We start from the raw sequence: 25761 nt of genomic DNA on the forward strand, positions 1-25761 counted from the left end.
CTTACAAAGAAACAGTAAATCGAATAAATTTTCAAAACACTATCATCCCGTAGCGGTGAGAAAGTGGAACTAGTCACTATCGCTATGTTTGTCGCTCAATATTGCGTTCTTGGCCTAAGGACAAGCCATGTGTTGTTATCTATTCTTACATGCGCCAAATTGCTGTTGCTTCCGTCTCCAATAGATGGCAGCACATGGCTTATCCGCAGATAAGCCACGCAATAGTATGCGATAAGGACGGCTATGTGCACTCGTATCAGATAAAGAGCGTAACATATGTACCCGAGTGAGGCAAGGAAAGCGAGAATGTGCAGCAAAAGCAGCAATGACGATTAGCTCCATCTTTTCATCACTACGTGGTGACAATAGGAATACTGTTCATAAATCGAACAAATTTTCATTAGTAAAAAAACAAATTAAGAAGATTAATTTATGAACTTTGTGACTGAATCTTCTGAATTAAATCCTTAGCTTTTCTTTCTTCCTTTCTACATTCCCTCTAACCTGCAAAATGCATGTATACAAATTTACAAACTCTATATCTAAACACTTATTCCTAAACACCATAAATGTATCGTATTAATACTATATTATTTATTCAGATCATTATACATTTAATTAAAATTTGTAATATAATAGCAAGTTAGTTATATTTTGTGGACAAATTGTATTACTTCTATTTCATAAATGTGTTGTTTTCTTTTCAATTACTAATTAATAATACTATTACATAGAGGAAGATCGTTGACAAATATAGTTAAATAAAATAAAAAAGATATAAAAGAATTTCATCATATGTTGCAAGTAACTTATCTGTTCAATTTTCTGTCATGCAATAGTTAAAAAATAACATTGCTAAATGTAATTTTTCCTTCGATTTGGAACTTATTAAGTTTATACCTAGTTAACTTCGACTTTGCTCATTAAAAATATACAATGTTTTTCTTACAAAAAATTCGTTATCTGCATCTACATAATAGAAATTATACTTTTATACCATTCATAAAAATCTCATTATTAATCAATTTACAAGTATACTAAATTTTTTCTAAATATCTTAAATGTTTTGTACACTCTCAAAAAGTTCACAGCATCAAGAATAAATAATTTAAATTGATTACACTTAACATAATTATCTATATAATATGCTGCTTATTAATAACTTTTTCTAACCCTGATTAGGACCTGGTCCATGAAGTTCAATAAAACTTTCCAAAGAACGTGGTACATTTCCATAATATGACAAATTGTAAGCGTTCACGACTTTTGCAGCCATACATTTTAATGATAATTTAGTTTGAGTCCTTAGTATTATTTCTGCTACACCTATATAAAGATAAGATTAATATATTATGTAAAAAGTCTTATTTTTAAATATTTTATATTATTTTTCAAATTTATTTAAACAGACCTGTAGCGACAGCATCATATGGAGTTTTCCCATTACTATTAACTGTATCCATATGCGCTCCAGCTTCTATAAGATCCATAATGATGGAATGAAGAGTCATAAAATCACTGCAAGGTTTCAGATATATTATAAAAACATTTTTCACTAAAAAAGATTTGGCTTAATAAAACAATGCAGCTAACTGTACCTAACAGGTTCCCTATAACTAACAATAATATGTAATGGTGTATTCCTTTCATTGTCCATTGCATTTACATCAGCACCACAACATATAAGTAGCTTAGTCGTTGCAGAGCAAGGAAATCTGTAAGACGTTCGCAATATTGTATTTATACATATTGTATAAAGAACAAAAAGTAAATTTCAGATTTCTTTTCATTTTGAAACTAAAATAATAAAAAAAGAGTGTTAATAATACTTTATTTAATATGAGCAAATTAAACATTATTTAATATGAGCAAAACTAAACTCCGTTTATCTATTAAATTTCACCATGATACTTTACTTTTAAAAAAGAGACTTATAAACATACTTGCAGACATGGTTAGTATGGAAATCATCCACTAAAGTGGCAGCATTTACGGCAAGATGCAATAATGTCTGGCCATCCTTTAAACGTAATTGTAAAGCACAGAGTTTATGAACTAATTGATATGCCTTATTTTTATCTTGTTCTTCATATTTACTCTCATTCAATGTTAAAAGTTTTGTTAAAATCGTTAATATATACAATGTAGTTGTAATATTTGATTCCATCTCCTCCTGCAATTTTTAATTTATGAAAGTTATTTCATAGTACATAATTCAACACATAAATCAATTTTTTAGCTTACAATATGTTGTTCTATATCTTCCTCAGAATCAGGATTGTTGAGTTTAGATTTATTACGAGTAAGTTCTGTTACGCAAGCTTCTAAAACATTCAAAACTTGAGAAAACTCAAGATCTACTCCAACATGTATCATTTGCGAAAATACCTACAAATAAGATTTAAAAAAAAAAATAGAACGAAATATAGGGAATATATAAAATTGTTTCATTCGTCATTTAGTGGATAAATACCTGCGCAAACCTTAAAAGATCTTTTACAACTGGTATATTGTTCAGTTGCTTCAAATATAAAGCATGAAGCCAGAGATCTATACATCTATCAAATCTAGCACTATCTGCAAAAACTGCTCCTCTGAATATAATATGATGTGGCACTTTTGGATTATGCTGTCCTAATATTAATAAAACAATAAAAATAAGCAGGATAAAAACAATAATAAAAGAAAATTATGCTATCAATGTTTATTGAATTAAAATTGCAACCTAGTATCCTCTCTCGAATAACCAATGATTCCATATGAATAGCATTTTGATTATTTCTAATACTTTTCAATTTTTCTAGAGTATCACATTCTTTCCAATTATCATATGCTTTTATACTTTTACCTAATTTTTTATAAATAATATTATCTGGATCTCTGAATCTGTAACAACAAGAGTTAACTAGTTGTTCCTGAATAGCATTTTTCTAAAATTATAAATATTTTTTACCTATGTTTCATTGCTTTCCATAAATATTTATAAGCTTTTGTTAAACAATAATTGCGCTCATCATTGGCATAAGAAGCTCCAAGAAGCTCGTATGCTTCAATTGCTTCTTCTCTAGTAACTTTTACATATTTTATTAAATATTCTACGACTTCAGCCCTAGTTCTTTCTGCTGCTGCTATTAATGGTGTCATTCCTCTAACATTCTTTGTCATATTTGTCCCATATTTCAATAACTCAGATATTATATTAGTATATCCACGTTCAGCTGCCAAATGTAATGCAGTTGTATCACAATTTGCTTTTTCATTTGGATTTGCACCTTTTTGCAAAAGAAAAGTCACCTGTTGTAAATATAATAAAATTGCTGAAATTGACATTATAAGTTAAATACATAATTTTATATTATTCAAATTATAATATTATACTTACTATATCTAAATGACCCTTATGTGCAGCAATCATTAAACATGTATTATTGAACTGATTAAAAATATTTATATCTGCATTATGTTCTATTAAATATTTGACAATATCTAATCGTCCATCAAAACAAGCTGCCCTCAAAGGGGTAGATAAGCTTTTAGTAGGGTGATTAACATTGGCACCAGCTTTTACTAGTATCTTCACAACTGTCAAATGTCCTGCACCAGCAGCACACCATAGAGCAGTTGCTTTTTCAATAACATATCCATCAAATTTAACTGTTCCTTCCTGTTCCAAATCAGGCTTAAATTTATCAAGTAATATTTTAACTACTTTATCACGGCCATATCGTGCAGCTATTATTAATGGTGTACAATGCTGACCATCTTCTTCCAATACTTTTTGATTAATCACAACATTTACTAGCTTAGCATCTTTGCTACTGAGAAGATTATAAAGAATAATAGCCATACCATCTTTAGCAGCATAATAAACACGCGTTAAAAATAGTTGTGATATTTGCGTTGAATCTTCATTGAATTTAATATTTTCCATTTTGTATAATATTTCCTTTCTAAGTTCCTTTTAGACGTTAAGCGTGATATAAAAATAGATTTATACTAATATTCTTTTCTTATTGAAATTTGTCGATGTCATTCTAACCTCGAAACTTTCATAATATACATACATACAATAAATATTATAAGAAAACCTGAAATTTTTTCCGACAATATATAATAGTACACTGATAATCTTGTATAACAACAACGTTCAATATTAATTATAATCTTGTTTACTACTATTATAATCACTTTTACTTTTACAACTGCTTAATAATTATTTTCAGACTTTCAATACATATTACACTATGTAAGTTCTATTTTAAAATCATCTTTACTTCATTTTTAAAATGAAAATTGAAATATACACATTTATTTTTTTATTCACCTATATAATAATTGACAATTTGTATCAATTATGATAAAATTAAAAAAAATAAACAAACAATACATTAATATTAAAATATACGAAAAATTTCATTTATCAAAGTTTGCAATTTATTACAAGATTTGAATATTATATATATATATACACATATGTTATTTTTAAGTCTTATATTTCTAAGTTAAAGATATAGTACAGAATTTTGCAAAATTTTGAAATAATAAAGTTCGAAACCACTCTTCTATTACTCTTTATAATAATTACTCTTAGTTAATAAGTTTACACAAAGTAAAGGATTAAATATCATTTCACTTTTTATTATTATTGATACGTTTAAAAATTTCCATTCTAATAGAACATATGTAATTTACATTGCTGTTAGGAATAAGATATAAATTCCCAATCGTTAGAATATGTATATATACACATGTAAGTATGTGTTATTGAATCTTCCTATCACAGTATTATTTCTTAGACATAGATTAACTAATTATATGTAAATTTTAATTTGGTGGGAAATTTAAGCTCATGAAACAAAATATTTTATTTGAGCCATTTTTATATTTTCGTTATTTTTTGTATTATAAAAAGTTTATTGGAAAAACTTATTTAATTTTCTGCAAAGAATATTATAATGGCATATGTTAAATGATTTATTTGCAAATATTTGAAATCTGAATATTTAAAGATCCCCAATTGAAGAATGAAACGGAAGTAAATGAGTCGAAAAAATATTATTCCCGCCATTTTTTACTATTTCCTGCTTTATTGTGGTATTACAGGAGAATAACATATTAAATAGTACGGTTTAATCATTTATGTCAATACAAGATTATCAATTTTTCGAAACTAGTAAAAAACATAATATTTTTCAAATATAATAAATATTTGAAGAGACAATTCCAGATATTAGTAGTTAAAACCAGAGAGGAAATTTCCTCTGTTGTAAACAAAATAAGTTTTATAAAAAAAATTACTAATTTTTGGTTGGTAACAGTGAGATGCCTAACATTTTTGAACGAATAAGATAGTTTGTTTCAGAAACTTAAAATAATTTATAATTTTGTTTTTATTTTATTGTTTTTTGTTTGAATTTTCAGTTGTGCTAGTTATTTCTTTTTGTTGTAATAATGATTACACGTAGCTCTAGCTCTAAGTTAAAGGTATTAATTCATAACGATATTATTTATTATTATATTGATTGTATTAATGCTATATACAGATTATATATAATGTTTTAGCATACGATAAAAATTAAAGAATCTATATCATAACAATTATCTAGGAATTTTTATTATTTGAAAATTTAATAGTGTTTTCAATGTTGATAACGCTTAATTCTCTTAACCTCAACTTGATTGTTATTGTTATTTATATCTTCATTAAATTAAGTAAGAATTCGATATCAGCTTTTGATGACCAATTTAAATGTATCAATATTATTATCGTAGTGTAATCTGTAGCATTACTTTTGAGGTTAATAACTGGAACACTGTACATTTTCCCTATTTGTTGTGTTTTGTTAAAATCAGATAAAATTTATTGATATATTATACTGCACATATTAACCAACTATAATTATTCTAAGTATTTGATTAAAATTTAGATATATTTTATATTTTACTATTAACATAAATGTTTTAATAGGCAACATTAGACCAGAAGATTCCTCCAAAGGAAGAATCAACTATATCTGAACTCCCACCAATTATATTCTCAGGCTACATTAATTATGTCAATGATTTCAACGAATGTGCTATGATTTGTGATAATCTTATGTAAGACATACATAATTGACTTAGAAAAGAAAGATGATTCTTAAATATTAATTTATACTGAACATTTCATTGTAATTTTTTTAGAACAGAAATAGAAAAATATGATAAAATAGTACCAATAGGATTTGATTTGGAATGGCCTTTTAGTTTTCAAACTGGATCTGGTAAAACAGCCTTGGCACAAATTTGTTTCAGTGAAAATATTTGTTATCTGTTACATATATATTCATTAAAAAAATTACCAGCTGCATTTGTGGTCCTTTTAAGTCATCCAAAAGTAAGATTAGTTGGAGTTAACATAAAGAAGTGAGTTGATTGATAAAGCTTTATTATAATAAAATTCATGTATTTTTCATAATTTATTTATATTACAGTGATATTTGGAAACTAGGTAGAGATTTTAAGGAATTTCCAGCTTGTAAAGTCGTAGAAAACAATTGTTTTGATTGTGGTAAATTTGCAAATACAGTATTAAATAGGTCTTGTCGGTGGAGTTTAGAGAAGTTAACAGAATATTTGGTTAGTATTTTGATTACAATAAAGCAAATTTCAAATAATAAATGGAAATTAATATTATACATTGTGTGATTTATCTTGGTTTAGCTAAAGAAAAAGATTAGTAAAGACCCAAAAGTTAGAAAAAGTAAATGGCATATGCATCCATTAAATGATGAGCAGAAACTTTATGCAGCAACAGATGCTTATGTATGTTAACTATAAAGACATTATATTACTATTACTACTTCAATTATATTTTTAGTTTTAATATTAAAATCATTTATTATTTTTACAGGTTTCTTGGCTCTTGCATGTAACTATACAAGAACGGGCAAATTTAAAGGATAATGAATTAAAAGAGACACAAAATATTAATATCTCAATATGACTACAAAAATAGTTAAAGTTTTATGGGCTGGTAGATTAAGTTATAGATCTGGGCTTAAGCTACAAAAAATATTATCTGATCAGCATCACCAAAGGGTAGAAAACAATAGTTGCAATACATTAATATTGCTTGAGCATGATCCAGTATATACAATTGGAATTAGAGATAAAGATTATACACTACAAGATCAAAAGAAATTAAAAAGTTTAGGTGCTGAGTTTTTTAAAACAAATCGAGGTGGCCTTATAACTTTTCATGGGCCTGGACAATTAGTAGCATATCCTATATTAAATTTAAAAGAATTTAAAGCTAGCATTAAATGGTATGTGCGCCAAATAGAGAAAATGATTATTCGTTTATGTGCCGAATTTGGCATTAAAGGTGAAACATCCCCAAACACTGGTGTATGGGTAAATGACAAAAAGATTTGTGCCATTGGTATTCATGGAAGTCGTTATATAACAACACATGGTTTAGCTCTAAATTGTAATACAGACTTAAGTTGGTTTAATCATATTATACCTTGTGGTATCAAAGGAAAGGGTGTAACAAGCATTAGTCAGGAACTTAATATAGATGTTACTATTCAAGATGTGCTACCACTATTTCAGAATGCTTTTCAAGATCAATTTCAATGTACATTAATTGAATATCCAATAGAAGAATCTTGTCAATTGTTTAAGCTTGTTAACAATAATCTGTGTGCACAAAAGACTTAAAAAATTGAATGTAATAATTTTAAGAAATTTAAATAATTTTGTATAAAACATGAGATTAAATGTTCTTTTTCATTTTACTTTTATTATTATAGATTATTAATTTTTTTCGCGAGATAAAAGGTAAATAGCAATTTTTGTTTTATAATTTAGGGGATCACCTGATTTTTTTTGTCATTTTTTGTATCTCATGCGGTATTACTAGTTTTAGTTATCCTAGTTATTTGTGTTTGAAGTTATTTCTCTATAATCTCTTTAGATATCTCAATAAGTACTTTATCGCGGGAACTTGGCTTTATAACATTGATATCGATATGTAAACTAAAAACGAAATTCGAAATTATCGTATATTGTTGTATCAGACACCCAGTCAGAGTCATTGTTTAGGGACTCAATGTCTATGGCCTAGCAGGAAGAAAATCAAAATACAAAGGACGGAACATACTCTAATGGAAAATTCTGAGTTTACTTTTACCTTACATTTGTCCATCTTGTTTTCAGGTACAATTCCTTCCACCCTTAATGACCCTTAAGGATGGAATGAAACGAAAGTCCAATAAGAAACGACCTTTCATTGCAGTGTTTACAAAAAAAATTTTAATAAATAAATGAAAACTAATTTAAAGAAAAATGTTTTTTATCTTTTTAAAGATTTAAAAAGGAACAATTTCAAAAACTTCGATTCAATAATGTAAGATTTAAATAAAAAATATTCGTGTATTTTTAAATACGAAATTTTTATTTTTTGTAAATACTATAATAATAATACTAAAGAAAAAGCATAACATGGTTGAATTAAAGTATATATTCTTGATATCTCTATCAACATGTTTTACGTTATCATTTACCTGTATACAACATTCTCTAGCATTAGGTAAATCTCAAAAGAACTTGTAGGAAAAAGAAAGGAAAGCATTGTATTGCATGTTATAGCCTTACATTTTAGCTTTCTTACTAAATTAAAGAAATAAACACTAAATATAAAAGTAAAATCGTGACAGAAATAACTACGTATTTCATATGTTTGAACAAAATAGTAAACTAAACGAAAAATCTTCTACTATAATTAAATATCAATGAATGGAATGAACAACAATAGGTGTACTTACTATATGAATATTTTCATTTGATATAATACCGCTGTAGCAGTTAAATATAAATCGTAAAATTGTATAAAACATTATCCATCTGTATCAATCTTTACTTCTCTCATTAATCACCTATTAATCGTCTAAAGTAGTACCGTAAAAATTCGGCTCGTCTTTTTGTTTACCGTTTCTGATTTTCCAATAGGAAATACATGTAATATATATGATACAATTTGCTTAGCACTTATACATTAATATACTAGGACATAGAAATTGGTTAAAGCATAATGGAAGGTATAATCTGCTTGAAAATTTATAACATTTAATAAAAATCTTCTTCGACAATGTATTCCCGTCGATGGAATACAAATGGATAGATAGTCGTTCGATATACAGAATGCATAGACAACATGCGCCTTTTACATTCACAGGAATGGACAAAATTATAACAAATTTATAATAACATTTGAGGATCCATCTCCTTAGTAATCTTTTGTAATTAAAAAAATATTGCATTTTTCTGAAACGCTACTACAATATGACATACAACCCAATTCGAGAAATATGTTATATACTTGCATTAACCATACAAAAATTATTATCTAGTATTGTAATTACTTGATCACATTGAAAACTTATCTCCATTTGTATTTTAACGTAAAATGTACGTTTAAAAATTCAATATACTCATATTAAAAAAGAAAAAAATCTTTGTTGAAAGAAAATAAAGAACTAAAGGAATGGATTTGAATACATTATGTGGTGGGAATGTATCATAATAGCGACTTTTACAACATGCAGTAACATATGTCGTTATAACCATAAGATCGATACATTAGAAAAATATAATGATCTCATGACAAAAAAATGTATAATAAAAGATATCCTCGTACAGTAAGTCCTCACGATATCCTATGTAGAAATAATTTGCTTTGAGCAATACTTCTCGAACAAATAAAATAGCTTTGTTTGCTTTGGAGAACGAACACTAAATAAAGAGATGTAGAACAATTCTCTCTCAGGATCTAATCGTTAAAAAATAATGATTCGCGTGCGTGTGCACGAAACACATCATCCACACCTACATACACGCGGAATAGCACACATAAACACACACGCACACACACGGAGATCCTAAAGTGGTCACTTTAACGCGGCATCAAGAGTGTCTTCACCGTATTTATTACGTCAGTCGTACATAGTAATTGTTTTTCTAGGCGCTAGTTAGGAAAATATCTCTATAAATTCTCTTAACGCTTCATCATTTCCAGATGGAGACATAGGTCAGTATATTATTTGCCTATGTCCTAATGACCAATCAATAAATCAGTCCATAACTGTTATTTTTTAATCAGTGTTTTTCAATCTTAATTATAAAATACGAAAATCTGAGCCTAAGCAGCGACTGAATGTGTGTCGCTCATTTTTTTTGTGAGCTCTTGGAGGAAGTCCCTGTATATTAATGAGTCCATGTTAGAAGAGAGGATGTAGAGAAGCCACCAGTCACCCAGATCAATCTTCTTGCTGATGCTAGAGCAGGTTTCGATAGAGGGAAGTCTTGAGGATAGTTGAAGCAATCTTGGTCTGATTGCTGGGGCAAAGATTATGGCAGCTCTGTAGACTATTAGGCCCAAGAGTAAAATTAACAGGATTGTAAACCAGAACCAGATAAAAATATACGTCTTTTCATTCACGATGTTCAACGGGAGAATACATAGCGAGTCGTGCTTCTGTATTGTTCCTGACGCGCCATACTTGTGAAATATGCATTTAGTGACGCGTGGAAAAATGTAAACCATAGGATCGACACGTTCCTCCTGGGGAACGTCAGGTAGTGAGAGTACTCGCAGACCATAACTGAGGAACTCGCCGTCAAAGAACTGATTCATCAGGCACAGTTGAAGGAAGATGTTGATGAGACAGAGAACCTCGCAGCCGAAATACCGATACACATACGTGTTGTGTGTCTGAAAGAAGAAGCAATCGGTGAATTGGCATAAATTGGACTCAATGAAGGCAAATTGGATCTAACCAAATCGTCTCAGCCTTCCTCTCGCCTTTGCTCTTACGCTTTTGTGTCACTGTCGAAAAATTCTTTCGAAGGATTCAAGAATTAAATTGGTCAAATAAGTTTGATCAAAATGACAGAAAAGCTACTAGTCATTTAGAAATACAAGATGGTATGCAAAATTAAATGTTATTGTTTATTGTTAGTTAAGTATTGTATTTTATATGGTATCACTGTTTATATTTCATATTCTAACATTATTGGTATATAATGTTTTACTAGTTTTATATTTGGATTTAGGTTTTGCGACTTATCTTAGAAACTCTAATTATTAAAAATAATGAAATGTTTAATAAATAATCTTATTACCTTTCTATACTGCATCAGGTAAACCATTAGCATTGACTTTTTCTTTTGAATGTTCTCCTCGCAATCGAGACTATGATTCATACCCATAACCAACGCGTTGATCAAACCGCCTTCGCACATGTTCCACAACCATTGTGGAACGTAGCATAATACTGCCTGTGAAAAATTATGAATATTTGGTTGGCTAATAGATCATCTTAAAATTATATTCACGTTATTACAATATATTATATCCATAATAATCTCCATAAACAATAAAAGAAACGGAATTTTACAAGGAATCGTAATCGATTAATAGATTTAATATTTATCACTAATGATAAATACTCTCAGTAGCAGAAATATCACAGTTTTATTTTTTTCGTTAAAGCAAAGATTGGAATCAATCCTATGGTATTGGATATATTTAAAAAAAATTTAACGAATATCTTTTTATAAACGGGAGTTTCTAAAATCTCCATATCAATCCTTGTATAATATTTAGATGAATGAAAATACTCTTGTACTATAATCTTATACAACCTATGGAATTCACATCCGCGTTGATGTAATCTGTCTCCAGCAATATGTGAAGATTTAATATTAGATTTATCTGTGAGAGAAATTATAATGGTGTTATGAAAAATACTTATATATACAGTAAAACTATAATATTTATCTGAACTTTTTAGAAGACAGTTCAAATATGTATCTTCCTATGCAACAGGTTGCAATTACTTATCTTTCCCCTATTTGTTGAATGAAGAGTTCAAAATTAGATAAACAAATTGATTTGACAATGAATCGGACGCTGACTCAAATTTCATTATAAAAAATGGAGCTTTATTGTGTTTACACATTTTTAAATAAAACAGTTTTGTCAGTTTCTTTCTACTTATTAATTCAAGTAAAGTGTTCTATCTACCATTAATTCATAACTACAGATCACTCGTTTTTCAAAATTTGGATCTTTATTCATTAACATAATTTAGTGGAAAATTTTAAGTGTCTTTGATGGAAAAATCTATATTAATAAAAAAATAGTTATATTAGATTAATATTTACAACATAGTGATTGAATAAATACAATTATTAAGTAATCTAATTTAATAACATATCTGTGTTAGTAATGAAAATACGGACGTATGAAATTAAGAGTTAAATGTATAAAGATTATTTATTAAAACAGTTCTCGCGAAAAATAACAAGAAAAAGTGATAACATTGCGAGAAGAAATACATCAGAATTATCAGTAGAGGAGTCGTGATAAAGTTTTAACCGATCGATCTTTTGCAGTGGTGCATTCGTGCTCGCGAACCAGTTTCGGATATCTTATACGGAAAGAAGAGAACAGCGACGACAGTAAAGGAAAACTTAAACTGAGAAGTCGCGCGCAGCTGTCGCGGCCAAGCTTTATCTGTCGCGTGTGCAAGATTACTGATAAACGAGTCTTTACCTGGAAGAACAACATGAAGCACACCCATTGGTAGTAAGTATAATATTTCCTTGCATCCACATCGCCGAAGTCGTTCGCCACTCCTGGATGCGCCACCTCTACACCGACCTGATAAAAGGAACAAATGTTCTGTCAACAATAGGTAATGATGAAAGACTGCAGGTGTAGTTGATTAAATTTATATCTACATCGTCTGTAGTCTGTGCGATATATTTGGTTTCGTTCTTTTTACAGGACGCGTCAGAAATATTGGTCAAAAGGGTAATTAGCGTTACAAATACATGACAAAAAATTGAAAAATTAATAATTATTAAGGAATTATATATCAACTATATGAATTATTCTTAATTAAGTATCATAATAAAGTTTCTGAAAAATTACTTGAATAATAGTTATTATCGATTAGGTGTTATAATAAAATTTTTAGAAAAATATTTCAATATGTAGATTATGATACGGAACATTTGCAAATATATGCAAATACAAGACTTTTTTATACCTTATTTTGTCCAAATCAATAGCATTGGAAATCATATTTATTAAATAATATGAAGGAACAGAGAGAAGAGATTAGTGGAAGAAAACAAAATTTCTTATAAAATCCTAAAGATGTTCATCATGATCATCAGTACTCATAATATTTATTTAAATTTTAAATAAAACATGGATTATGTTGAAAATATATTAAAATATGTGTTCGAAAATGTTTATTCTTTTAAATCATCATTGAAAAATTAACTTATAAAAACATAAAATGTCCATCATGATATTTAAAATTTGAATAAATTCGAATTATGTACATGACTGATTATTAAATTTGCTTAAAAATTTGGGATTGACATAAACATTATCATAGATTATCATATATCATATATCGAACAAGTTTTTGCCTATATACGATTATATATAGTATATAGTATTTTATTATACATTATACATGTATCTAGAATTGTTTATATATAGTATATCATTTCCAAGAATGGTTTTGTTCATTCAACTCGCGTGAATTTGCTATTCAAAAATATAAACACAATATATACATATATTTTATGTGATGTGAGAGGTGGCGGTGAACTTAAAAATATTTAAATCATAATTCGAAAAATATTCATAACATTTAATTTCTTTACAATTAAATAAACTCGTTAAAGTCTAAATTATTTGATTTTTTAATGTTAAATAGGATGTATAATTCCTTAACGTAGATAGTATTTAATACAAGTACAATACAAGTACAAATCTAAGTATTTATTTCAAAAAAATATTATAGAACTACGATATGTATCTACTGAAGGGGGAAAACTTGTTTACATAATGAGATTATAAATATAGAAGATACAAAATTGAATTAAAATTGAAAAATTCAAACAAATCTAATAATCATGAAATTATACAGATTTAAAAAAATTATATATGAGATAACATTGATAACCCGAAACGATTTCGTCATTCTATATTTTCTGTATTATTAACAGCGATTTTGATTAAAAATATCGAGTAGCTTTCAAACTAATTAGATAACAATACAGCCTTTAATAAGCAAAAATTTTGTTTAAAAAAAATTTTTTAAAAGATTCGATCTCTAATTTTAATTACGTTTATGTCTCCGATAATTATGAGATTCATCTAACATAAAATTAAATACTTATCAAGAATTCTTATCTAAATACTACTAATAATAATTAATACTTTATACTAATACTTTATTTAATTAAAGAATCAAAAGATATCATAAATAATATACATCTATTATACAAGGAAGGAATAACTGCTGCTACGATTGCAAAACAATAAATTCCCATTTTTATCTATCTATGTTATGCAATTGAACATGCCGCGATAAAAACAATTTCTAATAATTAATAAAACATTTTCCACTATTAATCTGATAATTTCAAAGCTTTCTCATAGCATGTATATTCTATTATTGATACATAAAATTAAATCCTAAAACTGCCTCCATAGTAAAAATCAGTCAGTACAACATTCTTCTATTGTTATCAACGAACCAAGCTCGTGCCGATATTCGTCAAATATCTGAAGGTTAAAAGCAAATCATCCAAACGACCATATCTATGATTAAAACGTGAGTTCAAGCTGGAAAATTAGGGACGCAGTCATTAACTAGATTACCCACCTGTCGATTAAATGCGTCCGGCATAGTAAACGTAGAAGTTATCCAGCAATAAGTATTGATAGGGTGCGTAGGTAAACCCTGAACGATACATGAAATAGGATTGCCAACGTATTGGGTAGCCGTGATCACCATTGAACACGTGAAAAGCAGCACTGTTGTGAAGCGGTTGTGTAACCGAAACACCATCGAATCCGTCGTTATTTCCTGCCATTTTAAATATTGTCCAAGACCTCCAAGTAACTTATACATGATTCTTTCGTTCTATTAAACTTATAAATCCTCCAGTTGTTTACAAAATTCTCGTAAGTTTCGCGCGTCCTCCTTCGTACAACTAATCCCACGTGGTAGAACCGTTCACGAACGAAAAGAAAACAAAAAAAAAAAAAAAGAATAAATAAAATACAAGAAAGAAACACGGAGAAAAAATTATATCAACTGAAACTTCTGCGAGTCCTCATCTACCACGTTCAGGTTCGAAAAACGGTAAAACGAAATGAAACTAAACGAAACAGACACACGATCGTCGTACGGCTGTGCCCATGCGGCGTGCCTCCCTCTTTTCGTTTTCTTTCAATTCTCCTTCTCCTTCAGCGTCCTTCTTCCTTTCCTTCTGCCCTACTCTATCCGTCACCGCTTCTTGTTCTTCTTCGAGGCGAAGAGAACACGCCCGCGCGCGCAATCGGTCACCGAACCACGTTGAACGAGATCGCGAACGTCCGCGATCTAGGACTTATATAGGTACGACCCTTTTCTGGCAGAAATTTAATTCTGAGATGCGTTCAAGAAACAGGCATATTCTATTGGCATCTTTCGTTACCGATCGATCGATCTGAATGCGCAACACGTTTCAGCCAATTTAGGTAAGTGTCGTAAATAAACAACTGCACGTGTGTGAGAATTCTCCGCTTTCCGATCGGTGGTGTATCGTTTTCTCCACGTGATTTCTTGTTGACCGATTGTAGATGAAGTGTCTGGTGTTACGTTGAATTACGTACAATTTTGTATAATTGTCCGGTTTCTTGAATCTACACAAAATCGCGCGACATCGCGGATTTAAGTAATTCTTCGCTTCGTGTCAAAGCTACGACACTCACTGTCAATCCTGCTTATTCCTTTCGGTCGCGTCGGCTGAAGATTTCTCGTGGAGAAACACAGCCTAGCGCAAAATTGTACAGCACCTTGAACTCTCCCCGACGTGCCACGAGCCCCCTCTTTCTCCTTCTCTCTTTCTTTCTCTCCTCTGTCCGCACGGCACTTTTTTCCCTTGATATATCGTGCAGATAGATCGTACGATGAACGGGTTGTTGCGAGCAGCAGCCAACACCGAATTGTGTCGGCATATACACGTATGTACGTAGCAGTCTTCAACGTCGACTGACGAGAAGTCAGTGGCTTGTTGTTCGGCCGAGGGGCGAGAGGGAAACTCTTTCGATCTGCTAGGGGGACTGCCGGAGTAGAAACGAGTAGGAGAGGGCCCAGGAGGTGGGGATCGAAACGGTGGGGGACCGACGGCTGCTTCAAACTCCCCCCTTTATACCATGATACACTATATACCCTGATTCCATAGTGCATGCTCCTGCGTTCATGGCTGCTACCGTTGTACAACCGATTCTTTGCACTGTTTCTTAAACAACTTTTTTCTGATGAAAAACTCTACCTTGAATGTATACTTCAATCGAGAAATGTGATCAGTTGTAGAATGGATTCAATACAACGATTGTTACGTTGGTTTCATTTTGTTTTTTCTTTATTGATTCGATTGTTTACAAGCGCGCGAGGCGGCAAAAATTTGAATATACGGAAAGGCCCACTTATTATTGCATAATAAGGGGTATTATTTTAATTTTTATAAAATTGGCCAGATAAAATGAATATATTTAATACGATTAGATTTGATTAAATTTATCACTTTCTAAAGTAATTTTAGCAAACTTTTACGAAATTTTCAGATTAAGAATTGGAGATGTAGTAGTGTTTTTAATTTTTATATATGTGTTTTATATTTATATCTATGAGATATTTGTACATATAATCTAAAAGTTAAATATGTAATCTAAAAGAACGTGATTGAAATTTATAGTTAGAAATACTTTTATTTTGACCCTGAGATGAAATAATAATCTGCAATTTTTAATAAGTCAATTCTGTATAATACTTACGCAAGAAAGTATACTTTCTAAAAAATTTAAAATAAGAAAAACAAATTTAAATATCTTAACAGTAAAAATTGTTTGACAAATTTTTGTGTCTCTAGTTTTCGAAAATAAGAAAAAATAAATACAAGTTTTTATATTCCATTCAAAGTCATCCAGTTTCTTCCTCTCAGTATTCAAACTAAGAAGTTGAGTTGCGATAATTTAAAGCATCTTGGGGCTACCATTACCCACTACATACCGTTATTCGCCTGCTCGGTTCTCCTTCCTTTCTCTTCTGTCGGTCTTTCGTTCGCTTCGAATATCATAATGAAAGTAAATCGGTTTAACTCGATCGTTAAATTCAATTGAACACTGAGGTTGACAAGAGAATCGCACGTAGGATTTGCATAAGCGGTATTTGCGCTCTGAAAGGCAATAACGTCGTTCTTAAAACTATGATATATGAAAAATTAATGAATACTTGGGAGGAGAAAGTCGAAGAGAATTTTACGTCCGTAGATATTCTCTTTTTGTATCCTTTTCATTACATATATGTATCCTTGCTTTAAGGTATAAGTGGGCCAAGGTGAACCACATTTATTGTATGATACGTATAACATTTGTAAACAGAGCAAAAAAAGAAAACTTTAAATATACTCGTTCAATACTTCAAAGTAATATTTATTTGATAGTAAAATATTCGAAAGTAATACTAATTGTGTAATTTTTATGTTACTACTATTAGTGGCATTAGAAAATATTTACAAATTATAACTGATAATAGATTCTGTCGCTTTCTAGATTGGAAGTAAAACAGCAAAATCTATATAAACATTATAACACTAAAATAAATAAGAAAGGATGAATGAGATTTGATTGTTACATTTAATAGAGTAAAGATTGATTTCTTCATTATGTTAATAATATTTACATTAATAACTATTGCATAAAAATCAATTAGTATAAATATTAATTGAAAAAGTGCAAAATATAGAAATAATGATCAAAAAGCTATAAATTAGAGAAAGATACATTATTTAACTTTATAATCTAAATTCTATTTGTTTATAAAAGAAAAATATTATAATTTAACACATTATGTTACGAGATGTTAATAATATAATGCAGTGATAAATAATAGTAATTTAATTCCTTTCTCAATATCCTTTATAAATTACACTGTACGTTTCGTATGTTTCACATTTGTTCAGACTCAATTATAAGGATAAATTCGTGTGTGAAACTCCACAGGATGCGAACAACGCGGTAAAAATAATGCAATCAATATCAGCAATTTTGTGCTGTTCGCTAGGTTCTTCTCTTTTCCTTGTTTCACTCTTTTATTCTGTCGTTCTGCGAAGGGTGTTCGCTGCAAATGTGTACGTGACCAGATGCACGGTCCCTGAAAAGACTGCATTTTACCCTAAGAAACAGAAATATGTATATACCAGCATGTCTCCTGTATGCTGCGTTGTCATTTGTTTAGGATGCTGAACGCTGAAATATTAGCCGTAAAAAGGACGACCGGTTTTACGAACGCGTCAGCGTAAAAATTTCTTCCATCATTCTAATTTTATATTTTATTTTTCTTCTTATAATATGGATTTTTATACTATTTATATATATTTGTACTTGATATTTTATATTACAAAACTACCAATTTGAAAATAAATACATAATTGTTTATGTTTTTTTATAACTTAAATCTGAAAAAAAATTGAGAACAAATAAATTTATTTCATTTTATTATATTTATCTTATTAAACAGAATACAGCATATTTTTATACGTGTAATATATACGTGTAATGTAATATATAACTCTATGAGCAAACACTGACCATGAACTTGAACGATTACTAAAAATAATTTCCTCCCTTAATTCATGCTAAACCCACATTCTATTTTTGTATTAGTAAGAAGTAAAAACCTATTACCATTTGATAAAAATTAAACAGCAATCAAATATTGATTATCTAATACAAAAAAATCAATGAATCTTTATTTTATTTCCATAGAATTAAAATTTTTTTCAATTAAAATTTTACTGAAGTATATCCTTATAAAATATTTGAAATATAACTGATGCATTGTAAGTACACTTTTGTGACTTTCTATTTGACGTATGTTGCATTGAACTGGTACAGACATTCACTTATATAAAAAAAAACGGTGACACATGTTACACATATGTTCATGGAATTTTGAAAGTCTCCCTGAGACGAACTACAGGAGTTCTGGTTACCATAAACCTACCGCTGCATTTCAAACCTTAGACTAAAACTGTTCCATGGTAAGGAATGTTTTACGTTGGGCAAAATAAGAGTAGGTAACTCTAAAAAACGACGACAAAGTTTTTGTAACTTCAAGAGAAAAAATAAATTTAGAACTTGAAACTGTTCGACGAAAGTTTTACTTACGGAAAAATACTGCTCACAAAACATTCTGCAATTCGGCATTATGCGAATGCTTATCAAGATGTTCGAATAAGAAAAGAATTCAAATTCAAATGAGAAAAGGAGAAAGAACGAACGTAAATGAGATACTGATATTCAGCACGAGCAGACCGAACACTGATTGTGAGCACGTATCAACGGTGTTTCATTCGATGTCATAAAAACAAACGTATCAGTAGCAAATGGAAATCAGATATTGTGTAAATATTTTCATACATACGCCGTCACTTATCGGTCGAGTTTATTAATTAAAAGACTCGATAAATCACTTGGCTTGTAATGAGTTTGTAATGGAATTTTTGTTAAAGATATACCACAGATTCTTCAGAACAATTCGCATGTAATTTTTAACTTCTCAAAAATTTAAATATAATAATTCACTGTCAGCTGAAAGTATCATTTTGTACAGTGTATACGTATGCTACTACTGTGTTTTTATGTAATGTACAAAAAAAGAAAATATTTATAATAAAATTATAAGAAAGAGAAAGAGGGTATGCCATTTGAAGCGAACCACGCAGTTATCTCCTAAACTATTTGTTGCAGAAAAGAATGTCCCAAGTAAAACCTACTTTGCTTCGAGAGGAACATCTTATAGTAACTACCAGATCTATCTAGGTAGAGACATTTTCGATATCTCAGGGTAACCTTTGGTTTTCTATATGGAATTATCTTTTTCATTTAGTCAGGTTTGTAGTTCTGTCCGAAAGGAATTTATTAATCTAAATATGCTAGTGTTTTAAGGTCATTCAAGATCATTTACTGTCGTTCAAAATTTACCTTTGTTGAACATCCACACGTTGTTCTTCACAATATTTCGTTGATACGGTTGTAAACATGATTCAAACTTACACTAACTATTTGGATTATAGATACTTTTGTTTACAAACAGAAGTTTCATGAGTTAGAACAATTTATCAAATGTCCAGTTGGACAAATTGTAAAGTAAAAACTAAATAAATAAAAAAAGAAAAAGTTTCACAAAACATTGTCAATTTTCCGATTGTTGGGTAGGAACAGGAAGCAGTGAACCCTTCCTATCAAGGTTTCCAGATTTAATGTCTCTAGATTTTATCTTAAAAAAGGTCAGGTGTATCGGAAAGAACCCAACAACCCTGATGATATGGAAAATCCTATAAGAGATGCCTGCCAACAAATTATTTCTGACACATTGGAGAGAGTACAACTATGTTTTACATTTAAGATCATCATTTTGAATATGAAAGGTAAAGAACAACTTCCAGAAGTTCAACGAAGGTAAATTCTGAATGGCAGTAAATGATCTTAAATGACTTTGAAATACTATCATATTTAGATTAAAGAATTTGTTTCTGACTGGGCTACAAACCTGGCTAAATGAAAACATATAGTTCCATTTAAAAAAACAAAGGTCACCTTGAGATCTCAAAAACGTCTCCACCTTGACAAATATGATAGTTATCATAAGAACCGAAGAGAGATAACAGTCGATAATTCTTAGAGTGAATCTGATCGGGTATCTACGAAACTAGATATAGAACAGTATGGTCGATTTGGTGAGGCAGAGGTTTTCCTTTTCTTTTAAGGAAGAGGTTTTATTTTGTTACTTTTTTGATAAAGAACATTGCTTTTGTAACAAACAATAGCCATTTATTTTATCCGTAGCCATAACAAATTGGAAGCTGACATATTTGTGATTTTTTAAGTCTCAATCTTATTACGTTTAGTGACGATTCTGGATTCCAGTTGTTCTGTAATGAATGGGTTGAACACCACTTGTTTCAGAATGTTCATAAAACGTCGGAACAAAGTACAATGTACGAATAATACTACTTGTGTTGAATCCCTATTAGTGAAACACTAAATGAAACCCGAAGAATCACAAATATGTCATCTTAATCATTGTGAAAGTTCAAAATCTAAAATTTTATTCTCAGTTTTATTCTCAGAAATATTTCCAAGTATCCCAAACATATTATTTTTAATTTAAAAAAGTCTAAACTTAATATTTAAAAATGTTTGAAGAATTTATAATTAGAACGATACTTTTTGATGCCACTGATCTGTGAATCTGTATATATTCAATAAAAAATTCGAAGACTCAGATTACTCTTGGGGAACGGCTTTCCTTCATATCCTTAACTTTTTCATTCTCGCTACATTCTTGTTTCTAGCTTGTTCATTTTCTGCACATTGAACGCAAATACTAACCACAATCTCGTGATGGACCAAGTTATGAATTATTAGAAACGGGATTTAACAGCATATATATAGATTAAACACGTTGCTTGCTCTCACAATTACAAAACGAGTTTATTTTTAACAAAAGATAGGCGTAAAATTTTCCTAACTGATAACGAATACATACTTGTGAATTTCCTTAGTTATCGTACATTTGCGTTGTTTCACGTATTCGACCTCATTGTTTGATTCGTTTAGTTCCTCTCTATATGATTAAATTGCAGTAGGGTTATTTTAATGCGAGTATCCTATTAAATGAAAAAATTACTTAAACGAAATATTGAAAGAGTATTAGACAGATGAAAAGAAAATCATCTAGAAATTAGAAAAATGTACAGAGAATTGATCTATCTTTATTTATTTATTTACTTGTCTTAATATACCTTTCTGTTAGGAAAAGTGTAATTATTACTTCTATACAAAATTTATAAAGGGAGAATCTTTAGAGTAGTTTTGTAAGGGTAGAGTTTAATAAAATTTATTGAGGTAAAATTAAAGTTTTGTTATTCTTTAAACCTTCGTTTTCGTTAATGACTCTACAAGAAAAAAGACTACTTCAATAATGCCCAATCATGACTCTGGACAGGAGATTAACATGGAAACAACACATCACAGACAAATCGAAACAACTTAAGGACAAACTCAAAAAATTTTATTGGTTCATTGGCCGTCGCTCCAACCTAAGCACGCAGAACAAAATTACGCTCTATAAGACCGTAATAAAACCTGTTTGGACCTACGGAATCCAACTATGGGGAACAGCAAGTAATTCCAACATTGAAATACTCCAACGCTTCCAAACGAAAACGCTAAGATCCCTAATAAATGTACCCTGGTATGTTATCAACGAGACAATCCACCGCGACCTCAAGATACCTACAGTCAAAAATGAAATACACAAGTCCAGAAGCAGATATAACACAAGAGTCAATAACCACCACAACCCATTAGTCACCCAACTACTAGACACGACGGACCAGATCCGCAGACTAAAAAGAAAATACCCTTTAGATTAAATCCTTAGATTCTACTAGAACCAACAATATAAAACTATTATAAACAATTATATTACTACAAACAATTATATATACTATACTGTACAATTATATATACTATTATAAACAACTATTATAAACAATATAAGCCATGTCATTGTATCACGCCAAATGAAATTACTGAAAATTTTCAACGAGAATTGATTGTAAATATTCTAATAAATAAAAGAAAAAAAAGAAAAAAAACATAGCCGTGAAAGTTTGATGCTTAAAATGGCCCACCAACGGTTTATGTATTCCAAGAATGTTTCCCTTCGAGTTTTGTCTCTTCGTTGACCTGCACGACCATATTGCTAACTTTTCAGTTGCCAGAGTACCTATAGCCTGAATGGTGGAGGTCTCTAATAAGACCCAGGTCAAAATTGTTTAACGGTTCGCTGGACGTATCACATTCTGTTTCTTCGAACTGTTTAGAAAACGATATAGCAAAGAGATTGACAATTAGATATGAAATATTATCCGCAAGCTATACTTGGCTTGATTTCTAACAACGTAACAAATGACCACTCTACAAAGTTACTGTAGAAATGTTGAATTGTAAGTTTTTACTTAATAAATGTTAAAAGAAAAATGAAAAAAATTTGAAAAACAAAATTTTGAAATAAGATAATAACACTGTATTTAAAAATAAAATTTAGAAATAAAAAACAATAATAATTTAATTTAATCTTTTAAAATAATTGTCGATCAATGTGACTGGAGTTTCTATATTTTGAATTTTGCATGTTTTACATGTGTAATTACATTGCACTTTTTGCCACATGCAGCAAAATCTCCATAATATGATACTATGCATGCCAAATCGTCACGCGCATTCTCCGACTCGTTCTTTATTATTATTCACTAACGATATTTTAACATAAACACTTGCTCAGTTTTCTATCTCTTGTCATTTATATATGTTACTCAGTGCCAACTTGTTAAAAGTTATAATTCTTTGAATTTTAATTTTAATTTTAATTTTAAATTAAAGCTCTTTTATTCCACATTCACTTATTATTCTTCTATAAAGAAAATGTTGTGTATGTTTGTATAAAAATTATGTGTATATATTATATTATGCTATATGTATATATATACATATTTCTTTCTTTCAGTAAAGGTAATCAACACTTCATAGAAAATTAGATCAGAAACAATTTCGATGTGGTCGTTTTTTTTTTTAGACGCTCGTGTTCCCGCAAATTACGTTTGTCCACGTTGTGGTCGTCGCGTTACGGTCTCGTTTTCGTTGCAACTGGTCGCTGGTCCAAATGTGCAACGTGATGTAATCCAAGCTTTTGTGCAGACACATCGCAACACGATATGGCAGGAGGCAGTGTTTTAACATTTCGATGTTCGTGACCTAACCGTTCATACAACGAATCCGCGCGTGTGCTCATTTAACTAGATAAAAATGAAAAGGGAACAGAAAAGACAAAGAGAATGGAACGAAAATGAAATTAAATAGCTAGATCAAATCCGTAATCACTGCAAGTTGATTGAAATTCATTTAAATAAACTTATATTCTTAATTGGAGATTCGTTATCTTATCGCACGAGCGAAAAGTGACCTCTCTACAAACTGTCCATTGAATAATATCAGTAATATCACCCTACATTATGTAGCTACGTTAAACTCGGTCAAGGCATTAGAAATAATATTTAGGAATAGTATCGAACACCTAATGCGAATAGTCAACGTTTCTAGGGAAATGGTCACTTATTTATTATAACGATTTTGAGATCGAGAAAAATGTGTAAATGTTATATTTTTCCATGTAGCATTTGAAGCTTACAATCACTGCTAATTGAATCTTTGTTATTTATTTTGTAATCTGCAAATAAATAATTTTCGTACAGAACATGTTTTTGGATTATGAAACTGTACATGTGTATTTCATTCGTGAATTATAGATAGAAATCTCTAAAATTTTGTGATTTTTAATTTTCACTCTACATCTCATCTTTACTATAGCTAAACTAACAATAGATATATGTATACTGAAAGTATTCGAGAAGAGAAACATATACAGTCAAACAAGATAAAAATCGAGAAAGAAGATGGAATTAAAAGATTACTAAAAATGTTAGTTTCGTAATTGTTAATTTGCGTCCCACATCTGAATTGGTATAACATGGTTACTACAATGAAATTAACAATAAATACTTGTACATATCGTACATACGGGAAATAATTATTAGAAGCAACATATTGGATTGTACAAGATTATAATAAAGAAAGAGGAATAAATTAAAAAAATAATGTAGAAAACTGTAATAGATAGTATACAATAATTTTCATTTTTAGAGAAATAGCCACAAAATAAATTTATCATTTTTGTTGTATATATAGAGTTATCGAAACTCCATGGTATTTTCATAGGATCCAAATATATAATACGTTAGATTTTAGTGCTCGTTCCCTACCGCCGCGCCGCACTGCGTGTTTTATACGCGTCCTTAGTCGCAATTATCTTAATTAGAGTTCGTTTATGGGCGACGACAATCACTCGTTTTGTCGGTGAAAAATTGCTCTTTCCTCTTTGCTTTCTGACTGAACCGCTTTACGAGCATCGTCCATAATAAATCTTGGCGAGCTTCTCGTCACCTGTGCCCTGCTTAACAAACCGTGACCGTCACTTGAACTCGATCGCGTTCTGCGCTGCACGAGGGCCATCTTTCTGAACAAAAGCGAGGTTAGTCTCTTTTAAACCTTATAACCATTTTGTTCCATCTTTTGAGACAAACTTCTGATGCAAACAAGATTTTTTCACCAATACAAAATTGATACTTTTTTGAGGAATTGAACTCTACTCTTTGAACATTGTCTGAAAATACAGAGATTGATGAAAAATTCTTGATGCTTTAAAACCAAATTTTGTATTTAAACGATTTCATATTAAATTAAAACGAAATGTATGTAATATACAAAAATATATGAAATATTCGAAATAAAGTACTTGTTATAATATTTAATTCGCGAAACAAATTAGAATTTAGAATTTATATATTTATTTATATTAATTCAAAAAAATATGAATTTGTATTAAAATTCATAGTCTAACTGCAAGATATTTTTCTTTCTATTTTCAGACAGTTAATTCCTATTCTCTTACATGTTATCAATAAAGCTTGGGTTATTATAAGTCCTGATTTATCTTTTATTTCTTTAAGAAA

General features: G+C 29.7%; 4 protein-coding genes and 2 long non-coding RNA genes across 9 annotated transcripts; 3 read left to right on the forward strand and 3 right to left on the reverse strand.

Moving 5' to 3' along the window:
- Positions 1 to 572: 572 nt before the first annotated feature.
- LOC100643164 (protein fem-1 homolog B) lies at positions 573 to 4278 on the reverse strand. 2 transcript variants are annotated; one of them, XM_003397639.4, is made up of 9 exons: positions 3383 to 4264; positions 2954 to 3294; positions 2726 to 2886; positions 2474 to 2634; positions 2245 to 2388; positions 1944 to 2173; positions 1599 to 1715; positions 1412 to 1518; positions 573 to 1326 (listed from the first exon to the last, which is right to left on the reverse strand). In XM_003397639.4, the coding sequence occupies exons 1-9, from the start codon at positions 3929 to 3931 to the stop codon at positions 1169 to 1171; spliced, it is 1968 nt and encodes a 655-aa protein (XP_003397687.1). In that variant the 5' UTR covers positions 3932 to 4264; the 3' UTR covers positions 573 to 1168. The 2 variants fall into 2 exon arrangements, 1 of the variants encoding a protein (XP_003397687.1); XR_007225100.1 differs by lacking the exon at positions 573 to 1326 and having other exon boundaries at positions 1599 to 1797; positions 3383 to 4278.
- Positions 4279 to 5327: 1049 nt separating this feature from the next.
- LOC100642849 (Werner Syndrome-like exonuclease) lies at positions 5328 to 7038 on the forward strand. 3 transcript variants are annotated; one of them, XM_012311889.2, is made up of 6 exons: positions 5328 to 5484; positions 5969 to 6099; positions 6184 to 6405; positions 6474 to 6618; positions 6703 to 6804; positions 6893 to 7038. In XM_012311889.2, the coding sequence occupies exons 1-6, from the start codon at positions 5452 to 5454 to the stop codon at positions 6983 to 6985; spliced, it is 726 nt and encodes a 241-aa protein (XP_012167279.1). In that variant the 5' UTR covers positions 5328 to 5451; the 3' UTR covers positions 6986 to 7038. The 3 variants fall into 3 exon arrangements, with proteins under 3 accessions (XP_012167279.1, XP_003397684.1, XP_003397685.1); XM_003397636.3 differs by lacking the exon at positions 5328 to 5484 and adding an exon at positions 5563 to 5712; XM_003397637.4 differs by lacking the exon at positions 5328 to 5484 and adding an exon at positions 5659 to 5797.
- Positions 7008 to 7704, forward strand: LOC125385618 (putative lipoyltransferase 2, mitochondrial). The gene is made up of 2 exons (XM_048408464.1): positions 7008 to 7015; positions 7080 to 7704. The coding sequence occupies exons 1-2, from the start codon at positions 7008 to 7010 to the stop codon at positions 7702 to 7704; spliced, it is 633 nt and encodes a 210-aa protein (XP_048264421.1).
- Positions 7705 to 8419: 715 nt separating this feature from the next.
- Positions 8420 to 16164, reverse strand: LOC100642730 (innexin inx1). Its single transcript, XM_003397635.4, has 4 exons — positions 14739 to 16164; positions 12602 to 12709; positions 11167 to 11322; positions 8420 to 10756 (listed from the first exon to the last, which is right to left on the reverse strand). Exons 1-4 carry the CDS (start codon positions 14985 to 14987, stop codon positions 10184 to 10186), a joined length of 1086 nt encoding a protein of 361 aa, XP_003397683.1. The 5' UTR covers positions 14988 to 16164; the 3' UTR covers positions 8420 to 10183.
- On the forward strand, positions 10756 to 13087 carry LOC125385626. The gene is made up of 3 exons (XR_007225106.1): positions 10756 to 10969; positions 12442 to 12743; positions 12836 to 13087. It is a non-coding gene; the product is annotated as an uncharacterized LOC125385626 (long non-coding RNA).
- Positions 16165 to 19127: 2963 nt separating the features above from the next.
- LOC125385627 lies at positions 19128 to 22522 on the reverse strand. Its single transcript, XR_007225107.1, has 2 exons — positions 19292 to 22522; positions 19128 to 19206 (listed from the first exon to the last, which is right to left on the reverse strand). It is a non-coding gene; the product is annotated as an uncharacterized LOC125385627 (long non-coding RNA).
- Between the last annotated feature and the right edge of the window lie 3239 nt (positions 22523 to 25761).

Source organism: Bombus terrestris, chromosome 9 (genome assembly GCF_910591885.1).
Source record: "Bombus terrestris chromosome 9, iyBomTerr1.2, whole genome shotgun sequence".
NCBI classification, from domain to species: Eukaryota; Metazoa; Arthropoda; class Insecta; order Hymenoptera; family Apidae; genus Bombus; species Bombus terrestris.